The sequence below is a fragment of the Calypte anna genome, chromosome 4A (assembly GCF_003957555.1).
Source record: "Calypte anna isolate BGI_N300 chromosome 4A, bCalAnn1_v1.p, whole genome shotgun sequence".
Lineage (NCBI taxonomy): Eukaryota > Metazoa > Chordata > Aves > Apodiformes > Trochilidae > Calypte > Calypte anna.
In genome coordinates, this window is record NC_044248.1 from 32,119,003 (window position 1) to 32,145,791 (window position 26,789).

At 35.7% G+C, this 26,789-nt stretch overlaps 1 protein-coding gene across 3 annotated transcripts in view; it reads right to left on the bottom strand.

The window, feature by feature from the left end:
• The window catches only part of GRIA2 (glutamate ionotropic receptor AMPA type subunit 2), an 88,608-nt gene that overhangs the window by 4,337 nt on the left and 57,482 nt on the right, over positions 1-26,789 (bottom strand). For all 3 annotated transcript variants that reach the window (XM_030449665.1, XM_030449664.1, XM_030449663.1), the window contains exons 7-12: positions 17,739-17,906; positions 17,354-17,458; positions 16,502-16,612; positions 15,193-15,399; positions 14,339-14,709; positions 10,704-10,902 (exon numbers count right to left, since the gene is read on the bottom strand). In XM_030449665.1, coding sequence (XP_030305525.1) covers positions 10,704-10,902; positions 14,339-14,709; positions 15,193-15,399; positions 16,502-16,612; positions 17,354-17,458; positions 17,739-17,906 — 1,161 coding nt within the window. The remainder of the gene's footprint in view (positions 1-10,703; positions 10,903-14,338; positions 14,710-15,192; positions 15,400-16,501; positions 16,613-17,353; positions 17,459-17,738; positions 17,907-26,789) is intronic.

The window sequence follows — 26,789 nt, forward strand, 5'->3', positions numbered from 1 at the left end:
ACATTTATATTTTTTAAAGATTTGAAGCAAACAGTACTACTTCCATTTTATAAAAGGTGTGCCACATTAAAAGATCTGTATTTAAACTCAGCAATTTCCACTCAAGCAAGCTGATCATCTTTTTTTGCAGCTCTCTGCAGCTGTGCATTACACAAATGAGAGGTGAGCTGAAACGTGCCAGTAGCACTGAAAAACTTCAGATTGCTCCACAGAGGAAACTAACATTGCTGTGAAACCTGAAGGGAATATTAATAAATAGTGAGGCACCTGTTTCAAGGTTGCTCTTGGCTGAAATACTTTACATGCCTCACCAGCTCAAGTCAGCAGGTCAGTGTTTTCTTTCAGAGAGACTGTTAACCTAAGTGTATTTCTTTTGCTTTAACCAATTGGTAGTTACAACTATAAGAGGCAGATTTAACTACCAAGTGATCGTTGATTTTTAACCTGAGGAAAAATAGAGGAAAACAAAATTTGCTACCAAGATGTCACCAAAAAGAAAGCACTGTTATCAAACAAAAAGCAGGCAGAGCAGCCACTAGGCAAAAAGAGCATATCAAGGTCAATTTCTCATACTGTCACATACTGTACAATTCTGATGAAAAATTAAAAGAGCATAGTTTATCATCTTCCCCTATGTAAGCTGAGTAGAAAACCTAAAGGTGCTAACATTTCACTGTTTACACTGATCAGAATACCTGTAGAATTAACAGTATAGTTGACCACCATTCCTAAATCAATTTCTTGAAAAGACAACCTGTATGAAATACACAATAAACTACTAGTAGACAAATTAAAGGTTTTGTAGTCATCTTACTTCTCTGTGGGACATTGCCATTATATGTGCAAGTATACTAAACCTGTACAATCATAGAATGTATTAGAAATACTTCTTTACTAGAGACATCTTGTAACATACTCTTTGAAACGGAATTTCTGCTAAAAATAAAACATCTATAATCATACCACTTTAAAAATAAATGAATCAAGTATAAAAGCATCAGTAATGCTCTATCTTCCCAAGGCTTCACTGTTCTTGTAGTACAGCATTATCATTTTTCCAGACTTACCCGTATTTTCTGTCCAGAAATGTAGTGTAGGAAGGTTCTCAGGCTCAGATTTATCCATGATCTCTGTACGTGTACTAGTATTAAAAATTCTGGTGGTATTGAGAACCACTAAAACTTTTTCAACATCTAAGTACTCAAACTGTTACCATAATCTACATGTACATCAGCACAGCTGGCTTTTTGAAAGTTTCCTTGCAGATATGTTGTTGCATATCCTGATATGCTGACTTACACACACACTCACTATACCCATTAGTGTCAGAAGGGTTGGATATATGCAGTGTGACTAAAATTACTGAAAAGCAGAACTGTGCTCTGGAGATGCAGTGCTTTTTTAAGACTCTTGAAACATATGCCACATTGCATGGGCACTGTTCTTGCTTCATCTGAGAAGATGCTAAAAAATAGTCCCAAGCACTAGGGGAATCCCAGGTAACAGTATATTGCACCATTTTGAAAAGCCAGCTCATAAACTGTCACTGTAAACTGTATCAGCAATAATCGAATATTGGACTTTTCTTTGCCTATTATCTACCTGACTCCATCAACTTCCCCTGAGCATACAAAGAAAGTCTAGGTGCACAGCTTACTATCACATGTACCCCAAGTCCTCTGGCAGTTACTCAGCTCCTTGAAAACACAGGTACTGCTGTTTAGCTCTGCAGGGTGTTCAGTCTCCTCCTTCCTCAGCCTACTCAGGTTTGGACTCAAAAGTCCCTGGCCTTATATGAAGGAGCTCAATCTTAACTGAAATCGTTGTTCTAAACTCACTCTTTAATTAAACCCAGATGCTCCATCCCATTCCTACTATAGGCCAACATTCATTGGCATTCATTTGGCATCATAAATCAATTTGCTGCATGGGATTTTACCACTACAAACCAAGGAAGGGACGTCAAGCTTCTGTGTTACAGAAGTGGTTAAAGTGATACTTCATGAATTCCCATAGGTTTGTTTTATAAATGGGGAAACTTAAAGCTGGTTTAGAGCTGTCCCACATGGCCCAATTCAACCCAAAGCAGACAACATACATCTGCATGGCCAGCACCACAAATTCTTAGAATCACAGAACCACAGAATCACAGAATATTTCAGGTTGGAAAAGAACTCCAAGAACATCCAGTCCAATCTTTGACAAACACCATAAGCTAACAACTAAACCATGCCCTTAAGGACCAGGTCCAAATGCCTTTTAAATACCTGCAGGGATGGTGACTCCACCACTGTCCTGGGCAGGACATTCTAATGCCTGAAGGCACTTAGATCTCATGTTGCAGAAAAGAGTAACCATTGTTTTCTTCTTGTATGAGCATTTAAGTATTAAATTAATAAGCATTCTTTATTCCATTTAAGTAACTGTTCTGAACAGATTCATAAACTGATGTCTTGTCTGACTTGATTGTTTCCTGGTTAATTAAAATGATAGGTTTTAATTATATATAAAGTAACAGAAGTCTAGCAAAGTCTGTTCTGCTTTTGACATTCAATCTCAAAAAATGCTGTCACTTCAAAGTAATCTGACCATAACAGGTACGTGAGGATGAGGGAAGTTCCATGACAGATTGAGGAGCTGGTGCTGGATGGCTGAACAGAAAATGCAAGGAAGAGCTCTATGAAACGGTCAAGTGTCAAGAAGAAACCTCCCACTAGATGGCTCACAGGGTCCTTGCCATGTAAATGAACGTAGGGATACCTGATGCAGAAACTATGAAGAATTCGTAATTAAAAACGTCACCAGAAAGCAACACAGAATTTGCCATGACTGCAGTCCTCTGCAGACACAAACACAAAAAAGTATGATGCTGGAGTTCATACAGCTCACAGTCTTGATTCTCTGCCTAGTCCTTGTCTGGACCATGAGCAACCAGCTATAGGAAACCTGTAACTTTTAAGATTTTTGTTTATATTGCTAACATATTTAGCAATAGACTACATTTTGAGAAATGTGTTATTTCCATCATTATTTTAAGAATTTGCCCTTTATTTGAAAGGTAAAGCTAAACAGAGTAGAAAAGGGTAGTGTAAAGAGACCTTCTAGCATTCCACGCACACACACAGTCACTCATAAAGTTCTCATTATCTGGTAGTTAGATGTACGCGTACAACCTAATTCAGATACATTGTAAAAAAAAAAAAAGCACATATTACATCATTATTTAACTTTGGCCAGTGCTCAGTGCTATAGATGACCGCATATTTTATTCCCACACAAATCATCTTTTTTAATTCATCTTTTTTTTTAGATTTCTGTATTATGTGACTAAAAATGATTAAAGAATATGGAATGGAAATAATCTGTGCTGCTCTTAATTACTGTGGTTGATTGCTACTACAAGGTGACATTCCAGTGCATATATGAAATATTAAAAGCTAATTATAACTTCGGTCTTACAATCAACATCAAAGTGACAGTACAAGACCGTAATATTCTCAATGAACACTTTTTCTCCTATTATTTACCACATCTATGAAAATACAACACCTGATACAAAATGGCCCAGGAGCTAACACTGGGGATTTGCTCTGGTTTCTTTTTTTAATATCACATCAACACTGGGCATTTTGACTATGAAAATTGCTGTTATTATTACAAAGTACACAGCCCATTTAAATATAAAATACTGCCCTTCTTTAAGAAACTCATTAGGAAATTGAATTACACAAAACTTTATCAAATTAATTAACTGTATTTTGTGGGTCATCAGGTAACTTTTCCATTTTGTCATTCAAAGACCTAATATTCTTAAAATTGAGGTGCTGTAATTAGTATGTCATTAACAGAAATAGCTCTTCATACTACTAACATTCTACTGGATGATGATCTTGCACTGTAGAAAAAAAACTTTAATTCTCAACCATGGTTTGAGTAACTATCTTGTTAACCTTCCATACTGAATAAAAGGACAAGAACTGGTATTGTCAGCAATAGATAGAAAGAGCAAAAAAAAAAAAAAAAAAAAGGCATATAAACTAAAAAAAAAAAGGTTTTTCAGCCTCTCTAATTAGCTCAAGATTAAGTACTTCGAAACATGTATCCCCTTTTATATCAAGTGAATATTTAAGGTGAATGGAAGTTCAAATAGATGGACAATCTAAATTTTTTAATATATCGATAATTTCATTCAGTTATGGTAAAAATTAGTTATATGTACTTACAGTGCAGTTTTATGGGTTTCTGTCTTACATTTCTCAACCAAGCTACCTAAAATATCTTTTATATATTTGGTCTTCATAATAAAAATTGTGAAACATCCTACATCAAGAACTTATTCCTAAAAAGGCTACTTAAAATAATTTTCTCCAAAACTGTGCAAGGCAAGGACCCTGTGTTTTCATCATATTCTTCATATGATTTACAAAGTATTAAAGACTTGTCTTAAAAAGCAATGTTGGTGTTAAAGTTTCAAGACTATTTAACAGATGCTAAAATACTTGCTGAAATCACTCCTTCTCTGAGACTAATTAATTTAATTTTCAACAGAATTGAAATTCAGCACATTCATAAGATGAACACAGACCATTTTAATCTTCATTTCAGGAAAAACTCTTACAAAAAGTTACACACACTGATTTACACAATGGTGACCTAAATCCATCTGTTCTTTTTGAAGTGATGGTAGCAATAAAAAGCCACTGCCTGCTCCTAGAACTAACTTCACTGAAATAGATCCACTAATAAAAGTTGTACTACAGTCATGTGCAGCATGTACTACTACAGCTTTGCTACACCACTGTAATTCAAATGTATATTTTTAAGTAGGATAATGATATGATCAGGGGAACCTGGTAACACTGGAAAACAGCATGTTGTATAGACAACCAGCAGAGAAATATTAATGCCTTTGTGCAAATCATTGCTAGGATGTACACCTCTGTTCATCCACCTGTTTATTCAAACTTTGACAAACACACAGAGAAGATCTATGAAATGACCAGGAATCAAAAGTCCTTCCTTGGAAATAAAAAATACAGTTTTGTTGACAGAGATGCAAGCTCAGAAAAAAACCCCCACAAACAAACAAACAAAAAACTCAAACAAACAAACCAATAAACAAAAAACCCACAAAAAATCCAACCTGAGCAAAATCAACCAAACAAAAAAACCCCCACAAAACAAAAAAACTCCACTCTGGAGTGCATCAGGAAAATATGCACTGAGAAGAAAAAAATTGTAATTATTAATGTACTGTAACAAATGAGGATAAATTAGTTACAAATATATTTAGGCTGGAAAATAAAAGAATGCTTCTAACCACATCAAGTATGGTGTTATGGAATGATCTGCCCCCAGAAGTAGTGGAAAGGGAACTCATATTCATTAATATTTAGAGTGCACAAATGTATAAAATAAACTAAAAAGCAATGGTGAATGGTGACTACACTGCTGCAAATTCATTTTTGCCGAGTACAAAATTACCTGCTACACAGCATACTTGTCTGAGAACATCTAAAAAAATTTATGAAAACTTGAAAGAGAAGACCTAGGAATTGTGTATTTCTCTTATCAGACAGTTTTTCTTCTAGAAACAAGGAAGGCAAATACTATTACAAAGGTATAAATTTTACTTTAAATAAATATCATGCCAATAATAATTCAAAAGTAAGCTTTCTGAGCAATGTATGTAACAAGTTTTCCAATGCACCACAGTGTTCTTGTTAAAAAACTCACCGAGCTTTCTTCAAAAGACATTAGTTAGGATTTTGGGTAATGTGGAGAGAGAAAAAAATGAAACCTTGAAAATAATAAAAAACACTTTGAGAAAAAAAAACCAAAACCTGATTACTGCTTTGTTTCTTTTAGAACTACTTTTGCAATGGTCCAAATAAATCTGAGATCCAAAGACCTCAAAAAACAAGAAAAAAACTGAGAAGTAATCACCTGAACCCTCTAGACCACATACACAAAAAAACCACCTTAAAAAATTTGACATTACTGGATGCAAAGGGCAGGCTTTCCATTATCTCAGTGCTCAGCTCTACCTCTCCTCAGTATTTCAGTTATGTACCTTTTTTTGTTCTGTCAAACTTAAGGAGCCAAACCCATACTTTCTAATCAGATCTCCTTCACAGATTCATGAAACACTGGTTCTGCCTCTTTAGGTACCACATAAGAGGCTGCAGCAAAAGTTCCCGAAGATTTAAAAACTGAGTCCCCTTTCACTCTCAAAGGCTTCTTTCTATGAAGGTAGCCAAAATTTAACTCTGAAATACATGTTGTATACATCTTCTACAATTCCAGCTTCCAAAATTGAGGCTGAGGTATGATTCATAATTTTTTATTTATTCTTCTCTCTGGTTTTAGAGATTTTGTGGCTTTTTTTGGAGTATTTGATGAGCACAATGATAGACTGAGGTCCACAGACAGACTACTGTTTATTTTCTTTCTTTCTCTCTTTCTTCATAATCAATCATTACTTTTTTTTCCTAACTTACAAAGACTTCAAAGGGCTCATAAATCCAGAGGCACTGGACCACAGTAAAAATCCTCAGAAAAGACAATACTAATCTTCAGAGCAAATTTTGTCTTCCAACAGACAACACTATGGCACGTGAAATGACTCAGAAGGTCTTCTCAGCTCTTTTGTGCATTGGTGGCTTTTCACTATGGAAGGAGACTTCTTCATAAACCAGCCAGGATTATCATACTTCTGCCATTTTTTCTATCTCCAGCTTTTCATTCTGGAACTCCAGTCTGATGCAAAAATAAGCAGTTCTTTCATAGTCTTTTCAGTGAAAGCTAAAAACTGCTTCTTTGTTAAGAGGCATTTCTGCCTGCTTTTACTTTGGCAGAGGATATACTCTCAAAGGCCATCAAAACAGTTTGAACAAGACCAACTGTCATGTTCATATCATGCTGTTGTTTAAAACCCACATACATATAAAAATACCTTAAATAAAAACAAATGCAGACAGAGAGAATGTAAATCAGTAGAATTCTTGCTCTGCAGGTAATTTTTGATTTTTGAAATGTCTTCTTACCTTACACATGGAGCTATTTACAATTCATCTTTTAATGAGGAAAAACGGTAGCATGGTTGATTTCAACTGTCTTATCAGGTGACTTATGAGGTTTATGCATGTTTTTGACGAATAGAGGTAGGCATGCAGCAAAAAGCATGAATTACAAAAGTAATCAGCTTTTGTTCTCTTTGTATCACATTGATATTAATTTTCAATATGCCTTCAAACAGGTGGAAAGCATGGAAACATTCCAGTAAGTGTTAAGCTTGCATACTTAGGCAGTTCTGCTTTGCTTTCTTCCAGTGCTGTAGCCCATATAAGTCAGAAGGCAACTTTAGGGTTTAAAACATATAGACAATGTTTTAAGATTAATTTCTGCAGTGTTAGGTGTGCAGTAGTCTGCATTCCTGGGTCAGTGGCTGCTGTGCCTGCAGTCCTATTCACACTCTCACCACCACAATCCACTGCTGATTTGAGAAAAATGACACAGCCACACACATTTTCTTCCGTGTTCTGCCCTTTACTTCAGGATGCACACCCAAAAGAAAATGCAGCAGGAATGCACAACATAACCTTGTTTAGGGTTTCAGTTGCACTCAGAGCTCTGAAGTGCTATGCCTAGGACAGGGGCACTGGGAAGTATCAAAAGTGGTAACTCACTCCAAACTCAGTGGGACAGCAGAAATCTGAAGATGTGGAATACTCAGAGTTCTCCTAGTAGCAATTTCAAAATCTCCTCAGGAAAATTACTACTATTCTGCATATATTATTTAGAGACCTGACAGATCTGCCATTGAAGAAAAATTGAGATCGATAACAGTATTAAAAAGATGTAATAGTTTCCTGCTGATGTTTACTGCTCAGAAAAGCTGTTATCACCTTTTTCTTTTTTCTTCTTAAAATACTCTTCAACCCATTATTTCCACACTGTTCTTTCCTATACAGGATGTACCAAGCTTCTGTTTCTCATCTTAAGTGGAACTAGGAACACTAGATTACAATTACTTTTTGTTCCTTTTTCTCTGTTACGTTTCTTGATTTAGTGACAACTTACATGCTCCTCACTGTTGGCAGCAATACCTCCTACTAGTCTGAACTACCTTTAAAGCTAGGGAGTATGTACCTAAAATAGGTGTATGTGCAAAGTCAACACATCTTCTGTCATGGGTGCTAAGACTGCTATCTCCAAGTGTGTGGTGAGACATCAACTTTACTCCACCTGGGTTGTTCTAACATGCATCTGGATTACTCTGTTCACCATGGTAGCCACTGGAGAAAGCCACAGCCATCGCAGACATGAACCAGTATGTACCTACCATAGATGGCTAAAAAGATCAGAATCCTTAAAAAGATACAGAGAACAATCTAATGCAATATCCCTGACATACCCAAAGTAAAGAGATTTCAATGAGTTTATGTCATTTTAGCAGTCACAGAAGCTGGACAAAACTTGAACCCAACTCTTTCAATTAATATCACATACATACAACTCACTTATTCAGGATGAATTTTTTTCACCTAACTTTCACCATCTAGCTTTTGCTGAGAATTCATTTTTGGAAAATGCTGAGAAACATCTCTTTTCCACTTCTATAAAGTGTTATGAGAAAACATGTTTTAGCAACAAAGAAAATTCAGTTTATGGTTTACTCATGCCCAGTATACAATGATCCCTATTTCTGTGCCATTCCAGGAATTCAGATTCTGTCAGTGAAGATTAAGGTCCAGTACCCATTCCATCAACAGAAAAAAACCTTGCAAATAATGTCCCTTCTTGGAGGGAAAACAATGTGAAAAACCCTCAAATGTTTCTTTTCAATTCATAGCAGTGACAGAGAAAAAGGCCATTTTAGCTTGCTGATAGAAAAATACTCAAGTTGTTTCCAGCTGTTCAAATAATTTGAGTCCTCATTTCAGGTCATACAAAAATCACACATCTACTCCAATAGAGACACCATGCAGAATTACTCTAGGTGAAATTTTAGTCCCCTTAGTACTAGACACTGCTTTCACATTGCCTTTAGCAGAGAGTTTTATTCTTGAAACATGCATTTCAGGTCTCCTAGAAACAAACTCTGTCAGGTCTTATTACATGAAAAACAGGCAAGTTTAAGTGATTTTTTAGCAAATAGTAGATAGAGCCATCAGGCTATGAAGCTGAATGACACATAATGCACCAAACTTGTTTGTGATAGAAATTGCTGAGAAGAAATTGACAGAGAGTATCATAGTCCTGTTTGTGCAGAGTCAAAGCTAATTTAGCAAAAGGTGAAGAATATGCCCTCATAAAGCCTCCACCTGATTTTTACTAAAAAAAAGTTATTAATGCTCAGGTAATCAAAGGCAACAGTAGTTGTGTACAAGTGTAATCAGACAGCTGCATGTATGTTCCAGGCACACTAATTCATCCATGTACAAATGGCTTTTGTTTGGAAGAAAAAAAAAAAAAAAGCCTATATAGTTCAGAAGAACTGACCTACTGTTAAGGATCTAAGAGGTTTATAGGTTTATGCTCACTAAACCAGAATCACATGCCTGTATGTTTCTAAACATTCCGAGCACAAACTCCAGATCATTTTTACCAGCTTACAAACCTGGAGCTAGTTTTAGTTTTGCCAACAGGAATGCAATCATCAGCAGATCTTATTACTGGACCTGCCTTCAAAATCCCAAAATAATGCTACAAGTAGATCACCAGTTAAGTAAGCATGTAAGGATCCAGTGAAAACCACTATCTAGTAGTTATTGCTCTAACTATACAGTATACGAAAAATATTTGTGAGAACTTATTTCATTTCACTTTCATGGCAGGCTATGTTTGAAATGTAAGCATAATATTTGTAACTATATTAAAATACTTTTTTTTAACACTACCACTATCATCATCCATTTCAAAGCATGAAAACAAAAGGGTTTTGTAATGGTAGCACTTCAGATCCACTTCCATAATATGAGACATAAAATGCAGAAAAGGCAAAACAGTCATGGTGTTTTTCCCAGCAGCCTTAGTGTCTCATTTATTCATTAAATAGGTTTCACCATGTCTCAAGGGCAGCCTGAGACCCACATATTTGAAGTCTAATGCATTTTAAAAAATTGAAACACACAGGTAGAAGGTGAGGACTGACAGGCTTCCAAGGCCTTATAGTAATGCCAATGCAAATAGTAACTGTTTTTAAAAGCAGGCATTCATTTACTAGAACATCCAAAACCAGGGTTCTATCCTATTGCCCATCTGCAATTTTGAAAAAATCATGTGAAACACCTATTAAATGATAACCGTGCATCTTCCCATGTCCAAATTCACTATATAACTACCTAAAACATAGGGCATTAAATGGCCTTGTTTATAATTGTTAGCTCCTGTTTTACAGGTCAGCTGAACATCAGCTCCCTTCTCTGTATGTATCTTGTTTTTTTACTTTACAGTGGAGTATTTTTTGTGTAATTCCCCGCAACCACCTTTCTTTTGTATTTACAACACAACTCTTGTATTTGTAAGATAAAACATAATATAAACATAATAAATAAACATAATAAAACTTAAGGATAATGCATAAACAAAACCATTTGTACTTGCAAGTTAGGCTGCACACATTTTTATAGCATCGAAAAAACACACAAATCAAGACCTATTTCAGAAAAAAAAATAATCTAAGAAGTAGAAATTCTTACCCTAAAAAACTCTTTAGTGGAGCCAGAATCTAACGTCCCATAAGCAATTTCTGTTTGTTTGGAAAGATCCTCTGCACTTTCGATGGGAGACACCATCCTCTCAACCGTCAGGAAGGCAGCTAAGTTAGCCGTGTAGGATGAGATTATGATGAGGGTAAAGAACCACCACACACCTCCAACAATGCGCCCAGACAGGGATCTAATAACAAGTATGAAATGGATTTGTAAAGTGAAATGAAAGTCCTAAAAAGGAACAGGTTATCAGTTCTATGCAAATGATGAGTTATACTATTGGGAACCATTTCGGGCTATCTCGTAGTGCAGCTCTGCATGCTAATCAGGTGGGAAATCATCACATTCTCCACTACATCTCCTGGACTTTGCTGAAATCAGGACTCCAGAGTTCATTTCGGGGAGAATTTACTGATCCACTTCTTCAAAGTTCTGAACACCCTGAAAGGAAACTGCTCCCATCATAACATGCTATATTTAACACATAAGCTTCTCGTTCCCTCTGCAGTCAAGTTGTGTGACATTAAGAAAAGGATCAAACAAAATCAGTGTAACAGTGCTTTCAGACAAGCCTGGATGCACTTAAAAATTAAATGCCTTTAGCTTGCTTATGTTCCTAAGACATTGAGACAAAGACTGGTTTTGACAAAATAACATCTTACAGTGCTGTGGACAATCTACACTAAGAAACAAATAGCATTATTTGCAATAAAAACTGGCCCAGGCAATATCCATAGGCTAAAAAGCACACAGAACTTTTGGAAGATTTACAGCATTTAACAAACTGAGGACTGGACGTGAACAAGTGATAATACAGAAAAATGGTGAAGAAAGTATACTTTTAAATAATAATATTCTGATGATTTTAACTGCAGCAGGTGGATTCTTTTGGATCATTCTTTTGCATTTCCTGCTCAAGAAGAGAAGAGAACTTAAAATAGGAAAAACAGTATTGAGCACACAATGAGAGAAATTCAATGGTTTTCACTACCAGAAAAACTAATAGAGAATTATTGATGCAGCTATTATTGTCAAACTTGACTTTTTTTTTTTTTAATGATGCTTTAAATTTTGAACTTACTTACTACTTTATTTCCAGCAAGACATTATAGGAAGGAGTGCATAATCTTTGGAGATAGGATGTAAACATTTGGCAGAAATGTGCATGTAGTTAAAAGTCTAGTACTAAGTGTTGCAGCACCTTGGGTATGTATTGATGTGTCTCCTCTATCTATTAAGTAAACAAATTATAAACCACTTATTCAGCCTAGTGTGTTGTGAATGAGATTTCCAACTAATTCTGACAAAATATTTACATAGGTTTTATATATATATATATATATATATATATATACACATATATACATATATATATATAAATGCATTAAAATATGATAGTTATGTAAAGCTGATTTACTGAACAGGGAACAAACCCAAATAGAACCAATTCTGGACAAATTACTTTTACTAATTGCTATTGGAAAAAAAAAATCTATGCAATAAATCAGACATGAAAAGACTTACTTCATGTCACAAAAGACCTGCTAATCCACTCTATTACACGAAAATCTAGTCAGATAAGGTTCATAAAATGCTATTAAAAAGGACAACAGAAAATAAAATATTGCTGGCAAACTAAGATTTATGCTGCAGACTTGCTTTTTGTCAGCTTTGAAAAAGTATTATATACTTATTTTGACATGGGGGTAATTGAGTACAGAATAATTCTACACTTAAAAGATTGAATTATATGAGAATGATATATTTGCAAGGTAAAAATCTCTGATAATGTGTTTTTAATAACTGCTGATTTGATTGCACTTTATAATATATTGATGACATCTGCCGTAAATGATAGGAATATTCAAAAGCTCATGATCAGCAGAGTTGCTACCAAATTTGCAAGAAAAGAATAAACCAAATGTCAATACAGACATTATGCTTCCACATGACATTTTATAAGTAAATATTTTATAATTTAATTTGTATTCAAAATTTACCTGTAAGATTTGTCCCAGTTAAATAAATAATTCCATAGTGATGGTTTGGGTGAAAGAACAAAAATAACAGCTGTTTTCAGCCCTTTTCTATATTTTGTAATAGGCAGATAATATACAAACTAACCAATATCCTCAAAAATATACTTGTAATGAAATAAAGTGCTGTTAAATATCTCACTGAAACTATTTTTTGAATCTTTAATATGATTAATTTTGTGTACATTTTATGACGAACATTTACTACCATTATTTTTACATCATCTTTTGAAACTGTGCTCTATAATGGTCAAGCTTTAATAGCAAGTAAAATAATAGGAAAAAAAGAACTTGTTCTACTATGGGTATGATTCAATAAAAATTATCGTGTAGCTAATAGAGGACACTGCAGACAACTAATCCTGTGAAGTGTACGATCAATACAAAAACTCCAAAGGACTGAAATTAACACAGCTTCTCATGACCTGAAATGATTGACTCTTATTTCTTGTACACGATTGTTATGGTCTTCTATGGCAAATCTATTGAATCTTTCATCAAAAAAGCCAGTGTTATCTCCCTGTATAGCAGCCTTTACACAGAATTGCTAAAGTTCTCAGACAATAAATGCTCTGCTATTTCTGCAGCAGAACAACTTGAAAACCTGCTGTTGTCTTTTGGGATGCATGGCTTGTATCTAAGAAATCTTCCCTTGGTGTGGTTTATTTTTCACATTAGACTCACTAGAAATTGACCTGTTCCCTTTGTTGCTTCAGGATGTTTAGAAGCCAGTTAAATTACCTAGTACAATTATGGAAGGTTTTCTGACTTGATTTCCTTAAGCCCATTTGCCCTATTTCACTTGTTACTACACTTGCTTCAAGTAGCAAGTAGTTATTCGCCTACCTACCTACCACTTTGCTGATTCAAGGTTAGAACCACTTGTGCACAAGGGAAATATTTAATGAGCTGCAAAAGAATTAACTTAAGTGCTTTACAGTTGTCCCTAAAAAAGTAGGTGAAAATCCACAAGGAATTGAGCATTTTTATACTGGACCTTCAAATTCATTTTAGCTATTTCCTTTGTGACTTTTCTAAAACTAGGCCATGGAAAACAGAAGTGTTTTGCAACCATCCACAGGAAATTAGTGCCATTCTGACTTTTCATTTCACTTCAAGGCTCTTCTGTAGAAAACCAGTGAGTTAATAAATGTGTTATGATGTGTAGTGAGTTTTATAGGGCTGCTTGTGTAGCTTGTGGCTAACATGTTACCCTTTTTTCCCACTACAGTTGTTGTGAACCATATGCACTGTCAACTGTAAAATGGGAATATGCAGCAAAAACACGGTACCCCTCCAAGAAGGCATGGAATGACTTGAACCTTATGCATTTTAAAGTCTCTGCATGGTGTATATAACTTCACTTGACACAGGTGTGATCGACATCAAGACAGTGTCGATCAAACACACCATGACCCTAAGTCACAGAAAACTGCTTTTATTTCAAGGACTTCTGTGATTTTAGGGAGGGAAAAAACATAGCAATTAAAATTCTGAGAGCGAAAATATATGCACCATGAACCTCCTCCAGCAGCTGAGATGGCTGAGACCAAAAATGCACAAAGTTGAAATGGGCGAGTAACCAACCTTGGCGAAATATCGCATCCTTGCTGCATAAAGGCACCCAGGGAAAACCAGAGACTATTAAATATCCCAAATTCATTAGTTGATTCATTAGTTTGCGTTTCTCTTCCATCTTCAAATTCCTCAGTGTGCCACTCGTATGGGCTAAATCTGCTGACCAGGAATAAAACTACACTGACCCCAATGTAGGCAAATACAATGCACATCCAGATTTCATATGCTAACGGATCAAGAAATGAAAACACTCCTGGCTTGGACTTCTGAGGCTTCTTGATCATTATCGATATCCCCAGGCTCATAAAGGGCTTTGAGAAGTCAATCACCTCTTCTCTCACCAGTGTTATAGTTAATGGAGCAATTGCAATATCGGCTTTCTGTAAAGGAAGAAAAAAAGCAAGTAATAGCTTTTACAATGATCAGAGCAAAGAATTGCTTAGTTGCTCTGCATCCCACAAATAGACAATAGGACAGAGACACCAGCAACATGCATTTTACCAAGAACGTCCTATGGAGATTAGCAGAAATTTTTAGTGGAAACTGTTCTTACTGAAATACATTTAGCCATATGGTTGGCATAGTCCAAGCTTCCCTTGTTACATATGCCCGTTTAAAAGTATATGACATTCATAAGTGTCAAAGCACACTGCCATCTACCTGGTCAGAAAGATGAAATATGCACTCACTTCATTTGTATACATAATATAATTCCCTGTTTACTTTCAAAATTTTTCATGCCAGTACAAGTTACTAATTCTCCATCAAAGGAATAAGATAATTCTCTACAGAGAAAATTAAACCATATCCCACTCCTTCCCACCAGTAATTTTTAGTGACTTTTTTATAAAAAATTTTCTTACCCCATACACAAGTTCTCCAACCATCCCATTCCAGATTTTCGTGTCTGCATCCCTTGCCCCATACTTGCCATCCCCAACAATTGTGAGCTTATATTTAAATCCACAGTGTTTAGCAATTTCTGTTGCTAAGTCCACACAATATCCCTCATATCGATCATTTCCTTCAAGCATTTCATGATTTTTCTTCATCATGACATATGGGGACTCCTGCACAGAAAGAACTTGCCTTAGCTACTTGGTAAAGAGACAGAAGTATGAGTTGTGTACTTCAAAAATTAGTATGCTACCTCTTACATGTGAAAAAAAGAGAGAATATAACAACTGAGTCATACATGCTATGCATATGTTAGCTGTTAATTATTAATGTGACATGTCCTTAACACATTTGAAAGCTGCATTCTCCACAGTCATACACAAATAACAATACTTACAGGTACAGTGATTCCCAGCAGTATGTTAATAATGACCATGAGTGTTAACAGGAGTTATGCATTCAGAAAAGAAAGAGTGAGTTCCAAAATCAGTTTCTTTTTCTCATACAGTTTGGATGGAAGAAGGCAAAGGTATTTAGTTTCTTTTGTTGTTGTCTTAAAACAAGAAAATTTTCTTATTTCACAACCACATCCCTGACTGGGAAAACACTTCAGGCTCTCCAGGCTACATCTTTATTGAATACTACACAAACAATTGGTAAAATATCTCCAATCATGCAATAAAGTTCTATCATATTCAAAATTGGTGATGATTTGTAAGTTGTATTAAAGTAACATATCTCCCCTTTGCTCAAGTTGTTACTCAACTACTTTTGCATCCAGTGCAATATCTATGGTAGCCTGTGACTTGTCCAAAATAATAAAGCAGCTGTGAAGCTTACAGAAAAATGCTGTTCTACAACAGTACATGACATTATTTTCCAGACAACTGGAATACAATTTTTAATACTTTATTTTACACTTCACCAATCCATAGGAGCTACAATTCTGAACCATAAGAACCAGTTTCTTTGCTGTTCAGCAAAATCCATTCTCTAAAACTATAACTATGGTTCTGCCTCTCAGACAAAGCTCCTCTCCTTTGAAAGTAGATATTTCATTTCCATTTTCAGGTCTCAAAATTTTAACTTTAAAGGATGCTCAGTCAATCAGAACTGGTTTCATATAGAGCAAAACCACATTCCATATTTTATTTACGTATCAGAACAGATCACAACCTCAAATACTAAAATTACAGTATATTTAAACTAACACAATGACGAGAGACAAATCACTGTAGGACAGACTGTCCTCTGACAAAATATGAGGTTAATTACCAAAATAGTGGTGACAATAATAGTCTTATTCTCTAGTCCTGAAGATTCATTTCCAAGAGGGCCATCGAGAGGATTCACAACCATTTTGTCCACTTCACTCCAATATCCAATCTAAAGAGAGTTTATAGGATGCACAGAAAGTAGTGAATAGGAACTTTCATAGAAAAAAAAAAGCATGTTATTACTATGTCTTTGATTTATGCTTACAGAACCATTTTATCTATGGTTTTACCAGTGTTTCTGTTTATGTAGCTGGCTATAACAAATAGTAATAAGACTAACCTAATAACATTTGTTCACATTAATTTGTCCAATGCAAGCACATCATTTCTAATCACAAATTAAGAAGTTTTACCAGCAATATTACACATTGAACGGGTTATGAAATACAGCAAATTAGGAAGACGTGAGAAACTAGCTTTTCCTGAACGGCTTAGAATTAGAACAGAAAGGTAATCACATTTAAAGAAACACCAACAAAGAACTGTATTCTGTATTTGTCATTCAGAAGCATATTTCCCCCAGTACTGTCTCACATATAGCAATCTGGATTAGAAAGCAGAAGGCTGAATCCACTAAAACTGGAAGGGAAAAATTCCTATGTAGTACTTACCAGAAGCAACAACTCCCACTTGTTAGGAAAAAAACCCAAACCAAAGAACCAACAAAAACAAACAGAAAAACCGTACGAGCACATTTTACTTTGTTCACCTAGACCATTGTAGAATATACCTGTGAATATACATTATCACAACTCATGCTTTAATTAATCTATAATGTTTCATTACCTACCTTAGCCCGTTGCTTAGCATGGCAAAACCTTTAAAGACACTGTAAGATAATTCAAATTACCTTCCGAGGACCAGTGCTTTTGAGTTCCATGACGTTTATTGTAAAATTGATTCTCTTTCCATTCTGATCAAATTTTATATTCCCTGTTAGACCTTCAACCTGAACCTATACAGACAAAGATGTGAGTGTTAGAAGAATTTTAAAAGTTTGGTTCTTTTTAGAAAATGCATTTTGTACTTACATAGATGACTACAGGTATTTCAAAAACATTCAGTTTACAATTTTTGCATAGGCAATGCTTAATATCTTAGTACAAGACATGTTCCTGAGGAGTTCACTTCCACATTTTCCTCTGCAAAATCCAGGAGACTGGAAAGTTCTTTTTAAGCATTTATAGAACATTTCACACATGCATCCATTCCAGCATTCACTCCAGGGCAGCTACCTGTTTCAATGCCCTTTCTATTTCTACACCATGACCCCAGGGTACAGCTGGATTTGCAAGACAATCTCCAGCATTTCCTCTTCTGGATATCTCAATCCTCTGCTTGCGCAAATTACGGAAAGCTTCTGTCATCACTTGAACAGCATCATAGGTCAGAGCAGAAGTATACTGAAAAAAAGGGAAAATATTTCATTAAAAAACAGCTTCAGTTTTGCTCTAACTTCCAACACACTCATTAATTCATTAAACACAGAAGCATGTTAAAAATAAAAAGGAGAGTAAGATACACTTGATATCAGCCAAGCTTTTCTTCAGTTTGAAGGTCATTATCCTCTGAGGGACATTTGTGCAAATTAAGAGTTCTCCTTCAGAATGGTTTGAGGAACAGCTGATACATCTAAACTGAGTATTTACAGATGGTTTTAGTGTGCATTACATTCCTTTCTAACTGCAACTCTGAAGCAGTTCTGTGTACAGATATGGCTGGAAATCTTTAGAGGTGAAAGGTGCGGAAAAAAAAAATTACACTTTTTAACTTGAGTTACCTGTTAAAAGTAAGAAATTGTTCCTCTAATTACACTCTTCATGAAGATGCATTTATACACAGAGCTCCGAACAACATCTCCTCTCACATATATACTCAAAAAACCCAACAACACGGATTTTTATATATGTGTGTTTAACTTTTATCTGTTAAATACAAAAACTCATTGGTAGCTGGGTATGTAATACCTTGTCAACACCATGCACACTAAGTTTTGGGCTGAGATGTCTGGAAGAAGTGCTCCTCAAAGTGTAATATAGGAAAGGAAGAGCCCCATGTGCATAATCTGACACAATATATGGAGCTTTAAAACTTTTGAGACATCAGACAAGAATCCTGACATCACATGCATCAGAAGTTAAGGCTAAACAGTCCAAAGCAGTTATCTTCAGCAACTGGAACATTTTACGTCTGAACTAACCGAAGAGAAACCACATGGGCATGTACACTGAGGACTTTGTTGGATGGGCTTTATGAGTCCAGAACATTGCAATTATGACAAATATAAGGGACATTTTTGGAAATATGGGCCAGAATAAAACTACTTACAGCCTCATGAATGAATGCAATGATCCCTATGAAGGCTATTAGATGCTGAAAATACATAAACTGTGAAGTGGAGAGAAGTGATATATTGGCTCTTTGCTTCAATGGCTCAGACTTTAATAAGAATTTTAATTAGCTAGCTCAAGTCATGCAGAAGGCTCTTGTAATTGTAACCAAGAGAGACTCCCAGCTGAGGTCATTTATGTATGCAACATTTAGACCTTGGGGAGGAAGCAAAGGAAGGTGGGATTTCTTTGTGTTTTTTTTTTTTTCAGATATATAAGCTTACTGAGTGATTAATGTGATACTTCTCAAAAAAAGTTCTCTCAGTGGCTTGTAAGGAAATCTTTAAAGAGATCAGCAAACCAGAAGAATGAAGTGAAAGACTGGCCAGAGCTGACTACTCTCCTACCCAAGCAGCAGTGATAAAGTGGTGGACAGAGATTTGGAGATGAAGAGAGATTAACAGAGGGAAAGGAAAAGGATCCCGATTCATGTTTTTGGCACTATGTAGCTATACCTCTCTAATTGTAGGCCTTTGCAGTACAGAAACATATTGCACCACACTAGCATTTTGAGAAACTTTGGATACAGCGCTGCCATTAACCAATTAAACATATTCGGGTAGCTGAGAAAATAGTAACTTGAAATTAAGAAGTCATAGCTCCATCTAAATCAGCTGTTCTGTGTTTAATTTGATCATGGGGATATTTAGAATGTATTATCTCAATAATATTTTCCCAGTAGCCGAAAATTCCTGGCTTGACTATTCACAACTCTGTCACAGATTCAGTTTGTGTAGGGCTTTGCCTATAAATATATACCTGAATGTGTATACACCACCACATAAATAAAATCCACATGCCTTAATATAGGTTAAGTCAGCTTTAGCCTAAGGTTCTCAAAATAGTTTACAAGCATCTTACAGCTTCATGTTGTTGATGTCATGAAAGCAAACAGCCCAGTTATCATTTCTTACTGCTTCAGTCTGCATACACTTTCAGCTTCATGTGTCTCTTTAAAACTATCCATAGCTTAACAAATAGATGTAAAGTTGACAAACTAAAATAAAGGGAACTCATTACCATAAAGAAGAAATGACAGACAGATAACCTGCTCAAGCACAGGGGTGCCTGCATGTGTGTGTAATAAATAAAATTGTCATAAGTTATAGGATGCAATAGTCCTGTATTGATTCACTTTGTTTTATACTGGAGAATCATTCACATTCTGATCTGCACTATTAAAATAAGTAGGAGCACTATTTGGAATATTATTCTGTGCAAGGGAAATGAACTTTTTCACCATATTATTTTTACAGCAGTGTAAATCTCCTAATTTCATTTCAGCTCCTTGACATGCTAAAATCAGCAACTTTAATGCAAAATGGTATATGTAATACCCTATAGTGCCTAAAGGATCACCCATATTTCCTATTAATGGGAAAGAATATGCAAAAAAAAAAATAAATCTTCCTTCTTATAATTCTAGAACTATGATAACAATAAACTAGAAATATAAACTATACTATAATGCCCTTAAGTGCTCAAGGATTCTACCATTTGCTATGGAACATGGACTGCATGCATGTCATATGATTTTTTTAACAGAAATCCTTAAATAAAAGGTCAAGTATCCTAATTTGTACACTCAGCAATTGAACCAACTGAAACTGCAGAAAACACCCTCAGAAGTATCAGATTTTCTATACATACATTTTAAAGCTGTAAGATAGTTTATAAAGATGCAATGTTAGCCTGTTAGTCCTGGGTTTAACCCAATGCCTGTCTATGTGCAGATGACAAGAAGTTGAGAGATACATTAAGAGATTTAAAATAACATTACAAGAATATTCTTAAGCAGTGGAAAATAAATTAAAACCTGAAGACATAAAGGAAAAAACAATTCTTCTGATGATTTGGATTAGACTATTTGGATAGTCTAATTCTACCCTTGACATAACTGTTGGGCAGAGAACAGAAATAAGCATTTTTAGGTGGGATTCATTTATTTTACCTATCAAGACATCTTCAAGACTAAATGAATTGTGCCTTAGATTGCACTAATTTCATCTCTAGTGACTTCTGAGACTACTGGTTTCTAGGGTGACCAGCTGAGATACATATGCCTACACTATAGACAACTGAAAACATACTAAAACTACTTCAGGGGACTATAAATTAGGCATTCAGCTGTAATCTAACACAACAGGGAGACAGACAAAAAAATAATGGAATATTTTGGGCAGAGACTCTACCAATAGAGTCAAGAACTCAGTGCTAGCTGGAGACTCCAAGGAATCTTCAGCTAGAATGGGATATCCAGCTGAAGGTGTGTTCAAGAAGGCTGAAATAAATTTGAAACAGGCACAGAAAATAGTTCCCCAACATGTATGGGAGGCTGCTACTGAAATACCAGGGAAAGGGACACTTTATCACTAGCAGCAAGTAAAGAGGTCTAAAATCAGATAAAACGTTTCTCCTAGGAGAGAAGTAAGATTCAAAGAGAGGCAATAGAGGAAATGTTCTTTGTTGCAAGAGCAAGCAGGTAGAATCAATGACTGTAAGCAAATATTCAGCATTTTTCCTTATACTTAAAGAATTTACTTAAACAATACTTAAATACCAACAAATACACATCAAAAGCAGTAAAGACACAAACTGTGTGCCCTTGAGGCTTGTGGGTATATTATATGTTCATCTTACTTCTGTATACTTGATTGGCAAAAAAAGACAGGTTGCTATCTTTTTTCCAATGGTTTGCTATGCATTTCATCACCTTGTTTGTAATATTTCACTAAACTATACTAAACTGGGATATTAAATGGTGTCTTGTTTTAATACATGTTGCAGCTTTATTTTGCTTTGAGAGTTATATTCAATAAAGTGTCTCATCTGAATTTTTCCCACAACAAAGTATTTCTCTACTTGAATCCAACTATTTATTCCAAAAGCAGAACTGCCATATTATGGAGCTTTCTATATTAATAGTGATTTTGGTCAAAACATTCATAAATGGTTTGTTATTTTGGAAGGAACTGCTAGACATTGGTATATGGATGTAGAACCATTCCCACATCTGACATAACATATATAAAAATAGGTATGTATTTAGATAAAACCCACAAGTAAAACAAATGAGATAAAGTTGCTTGTCAAGAACTAATAAAGTTGACCTTCTGGGATTTTCAGTGTAGCCAAATTAATGCAACTTGGCCACCATTTTCTTAGGGGTAATTTTTAAATTAATATATCTGGTGTCCATTTTGAAATGGACAGTATTACACACACTTTGGAAAGTGTTTGAAAATGGCCTGAGAGGACAAGGCTACCTCCTCCAGGATTCCCAGGGCATGGGAATGCAAGTAGTTACTTTCAACAGAAATAAGAGAAGCTGCCAACAGAAGCTGACACATAAATGTCACTGTAAATCCAGATGGTTTTTAACTGCACCCGTAATCATGCAATGTTCTCATTTGTTCTGTGGAGGTATTAGGACCAATGCAATCTGTATCAAACAGCACACTTGGGCTGATTGCCATTCAAATGGCAAATAGGCTTTAAGCACAGCAGCATCTTCATGACCCATGGGCATGATGCAAACACCGAGGACATGAGGTAGAGGTCAGGGAGCCCAGAAAAGACTGAATGATTGCCTTTTCCTCTTTGATCTTTACATGTAAATGGAGCTCTTGTGAGAACAGGCAGCCTTTAGAATAGACATATTCTGGCTGAAATATAATTGCATACATATGGAAGTTATTTGGAAATAAACTGATTATTTGTAATTTTTTTAATAACAATCTCAGTCTGGACTAAAAGAAGAAGAGAAATGAATAAAATGTAAAATTACCTAATCTTTATTTCAATTTATCTCAGTAAAGATAAGAGATCAAGGATCAAGCTCTATTTATCTTTTAAAATATACTACCTTTATTAAATTTTAGTTCTGGAGGTTGTAAAGTTAGATCAACTTACATTTTGATGACAGCCTTCATTTTAATGCAATTCCAGTATTCTGTGTGCACAGAACAGGTAAATAAGATATTTTAGTTCTGAAATGCCCCATGGTTTTGAGCAAAACATCAGATACAAAGAAGGCCTTTAGCAACCTGTTACCTTAAAAAAACTGAAGTGTTCAAGTCCAAAACTGCTATCCAGAAAGCTTGCTGGTTTTGTGATGTGTTACCTTCTTTTGGAATCTTTGTGTTGTGTAGAAAGGTTTTCTGGGCACTCCCAGAGAAGCTTGGGTTTCTGGCCCAGTAGCCAGGCATCTGCCTAAGGCTACAGTCTTGGAAGTGTAATTACTATGTGGAAGATGTGCTCACACTATGGCCAGCAGACAGTGCTGGGGTGTTTGAACTATCCTAACACTCACATAGGATATTTGTAGGAGAAAGTGACCTTCTTTCACTGTTTAAAACTGAATATAGCAAGGATCACAATACCTATGGACCCCAGGGTGCTTGGCCTTTCCACTTATTTCACCTGCTACTCTAACTGGAAGGAAATTCCCAGACTGTAATTCCTCCCCCAGGATTACTTCCAATCCAGAACACTCTTCTCACAAGAGTCATTAGAGGTGCTAATTCAGAAAAAAAACCTCTTTTCTTTTTTGATTTTAGACTGAGGACACTGAGTTTTTAAAGTACTTTGGTCTTCCATTAATTTGATGCAATGGCCAAAGAGAAGAGCTAATGCTACTGTAAACCAAAAGTTTCTTCAAAATATCAGAAAGATGTTAGAGAAGGAAAAAAACAGCTAACCTGAACAAAGTCTTAGAAACTTAGTGAACCCTCTATCTTCTAGGAGGAAAAAGAACAACATTAATTCCTATCAGTGGCACTGGGATTTAGATCTACTGAAGTTCCACACCTCTCTCCATTGAAAAAAAACCAGAAAGTCAGCCTGGGTGTCTTACTTTCATACGGGAGTATTAACAGAGAAGTTGTGTGAGAATTTATCCCTTCTGTTAACCAGAAAGTCAAACTAGCATAGCATTGTGTCCCTTTTACTTTCTGAAAACACAGAAATCATCTGGTGAGATAATTCAGTATTGTTCACTCAGAGAGGCACCAATAATGATGTACAGCTCACTGCTGGACAAGGCTTTAATTTTGCTGTTGCTCCAATAGCCAATTATAAGCCATTCAAGTCAATGAAATATTCAAACAGACACCAAGCTCTGCAAGGTGTTCTCCTAGGCAGTGGCAATGAAAAGAACATGGCAGTTTTTAAGCTTGTATTAAAAAAACCCAAAAAACCAAAAAACAAACAAACAAAAAATCCAAACAAAAAAACCCCAAACAAACCAAAAAATCAACCAAACCAAGAAACCCCAACAAAAAAAAAAACCCCCAAAAAAAAAAAAAAACCCCAAACAAAAAAAACCAAAACCCCCCCCCCCCCAAAAAAAAACCCAACCAAAAAAAAAAAGCAACCAACCACACTCAAGGCTACAGTCTTTTCCTAAATCTATCATACTATGATGAAATACAAAAATATATTTCCTTTAAACACTTTTTAAGAACAAAGAATAACTATCAGGTTTGAACACAAGATTTTGAATGGTATACAGTAGCTTTACTGTGAATCTGCGCACTTCATTGTTTTTTCTACCTTACACATTCTGTTGTCCCTCTGAAAAATTCTAACTAAATAAAATAAATAAAACAGGACACCTAGTATCTCCTTATGCTACAGGCGAAACCCAAAGCTATTTATAAGTCTTGTATTTGTCCAAATATAAATTGTACACCATATTTTTGAAACAACTTCTTTGAACCTCAAACCACAGCAGTTCTTAAAATCTCCAGTAATTACTCAATGGCTAAAATATTTACTATCTATATTTCCTGCTTTTTATGAAGTGCCTTAAAAGGTCTATAAATTCTTGCCCCATTCAATTTTTCCAGAGGCTTTTCAAAACCCCTAATTCTCAAAAATAAAGCTTATTCCTAATAAACTTTGCATGACCAAAAACACACATAGAGCCTGACAAAAAAATTAAAGCAAACAACTTTCATTTGAATCCATAGAACTTGACAGAAATAATAAAAACAATTATTTGGAATTTAACCCACAGCACTTTACTTGTAAAAGAAAATGTTATTACCTTCTAATCCATTCCATTACCTGTGGTAAATATACATACTGACAAAATAAAGATTTTACAATTATTTGTGTAATCTTACCCCTAACTTTAACGAGAATGCATTTGCAAAACAGCAACGTCAGTGTTGATAAAATCACCTTTAATTCACTGTAAACCACAAATAACAAATGCCTTTTAAATTGCCAATATATGCATACATAAAATCTCCTCAAAGGTTTCTTTCAAGATAAATGTGTCTCACTCTTGACAATGTTACAAATCAGCAGGATTCAGCAAAACAGACCAAGCAAGAAAAATCAAAGCAAAAGATGAAAACAAATGGAAGGCAAACTACTTCTCTGAAAAATCATACTTGAAGAAATGGATTTGAAAAAGCTATTGAAGTATGAAAGTGGGAGGTTGGTTTCCATTCTAGAGGGGAGTGTTGTTTAGTGGGGTTTGTTTTCGTTTCGTGCTCTACTGTAAGACATTTGAACCTGTTTCAATTCCTATGTTCTATCACAAAAGTCACTTCCTCTTCAAAAATTAAGGTTAGTCATAAATCAGTAATCACATGTGACTTACAGCAAATAAAAATTTCACATTATAAATTGCTCTTTTACTAAAATATTTACTGAAATACAGTCTTCAGCCACAGCCATTTATAATAAAAATGGCCACTCAAACATTAGTAACTATGGTACACAGCCTTGCAATGAGCTTTTAACCAAGAAAAAGTTCTTGAGACAATCATAAAAATGTATTCTAGACCATTTTCTAATAGAATAATTAATGGTTGGTGCAATTAATGAAAATGGTAAAGGAGAGATTAAACCACTCTTTTATAAAATCAGATATAATATGAACAATTAGAACCTGAAAATACTTTTAGGCTCTTCACCTATATTATTTTCACAGAATCACAGAATTGTCACAGTGGAAAAAGACCTCTAAGATCACTGCATCCAACTGCCAACATCGCCCCCCCCCAGTAAATTATATGAAAGTCTGTATCAACCACTACTGCATATCCAGAAGTGCCTCATCTACACAGTTTTTAAATGCTTCCAGGGATGGCAATTCCATCACCTCCCAGGGCATCCCATTCCAGTGCCTAACCACTCTCTCAGTAAAGAAATTCTTTCTCAGATCTAGTCCCCTAGTGCAACTTCAGGCCATTTCCTCCTGTCCTATCATTGTTCACTTGAGAGAAGAGGCCAGCACCCACATCCCTACAACCTCCTAAGAGGTAGGTGTAGAGTGATAAGGTCTCCTCTCAGCCTCCTCTTCTCCAAACGAAACATTCCCAGTTCCCTCAACCTCTCCTCATAGGACTTGTTGTCCAGACCCTTCACCAGCTTGGTTTCCCTTCTCTGATCTCTCTCCAGCATCTCAATGCCTTTCTTATAGTGAGGGGCTCAGAACTGAGCACAGCACTCAGGGTGCAGCCTCACCAATACTGAGGACAGGGGCAGGATCACTTCCCTTCTCCTGCCGGCTGCTATTCCTGATACAAGGAAGGATGCTCTTGGTGTTCTTGGCCACCTGGGCACATTGCTGGCTTCTATTTAAATGGCTGTCAACCAGCACCCTCAGATCCTTGTCTGCCTGGCAGCTTTCCAGCCAATCCTCCCCACTCCTGTAGCACTGCATGGGCTTGTGACCACAGTGTGTGGATCCAGCACTTGCCCTTGTTACACCTCATTTTATTGAGCTTGGCCCACTGATCCAGCCTGTCCAGGTCCCTTTGCAGAGCCCTCCTCCCCTTGAGCAGATTAGCACTCCCACCCAGCAGGGTGTCATCTGTAAACTTACTGAGGAAGTGCTCAATTTCCTCATCTACATCATTAATGAAGATATCGAGAACA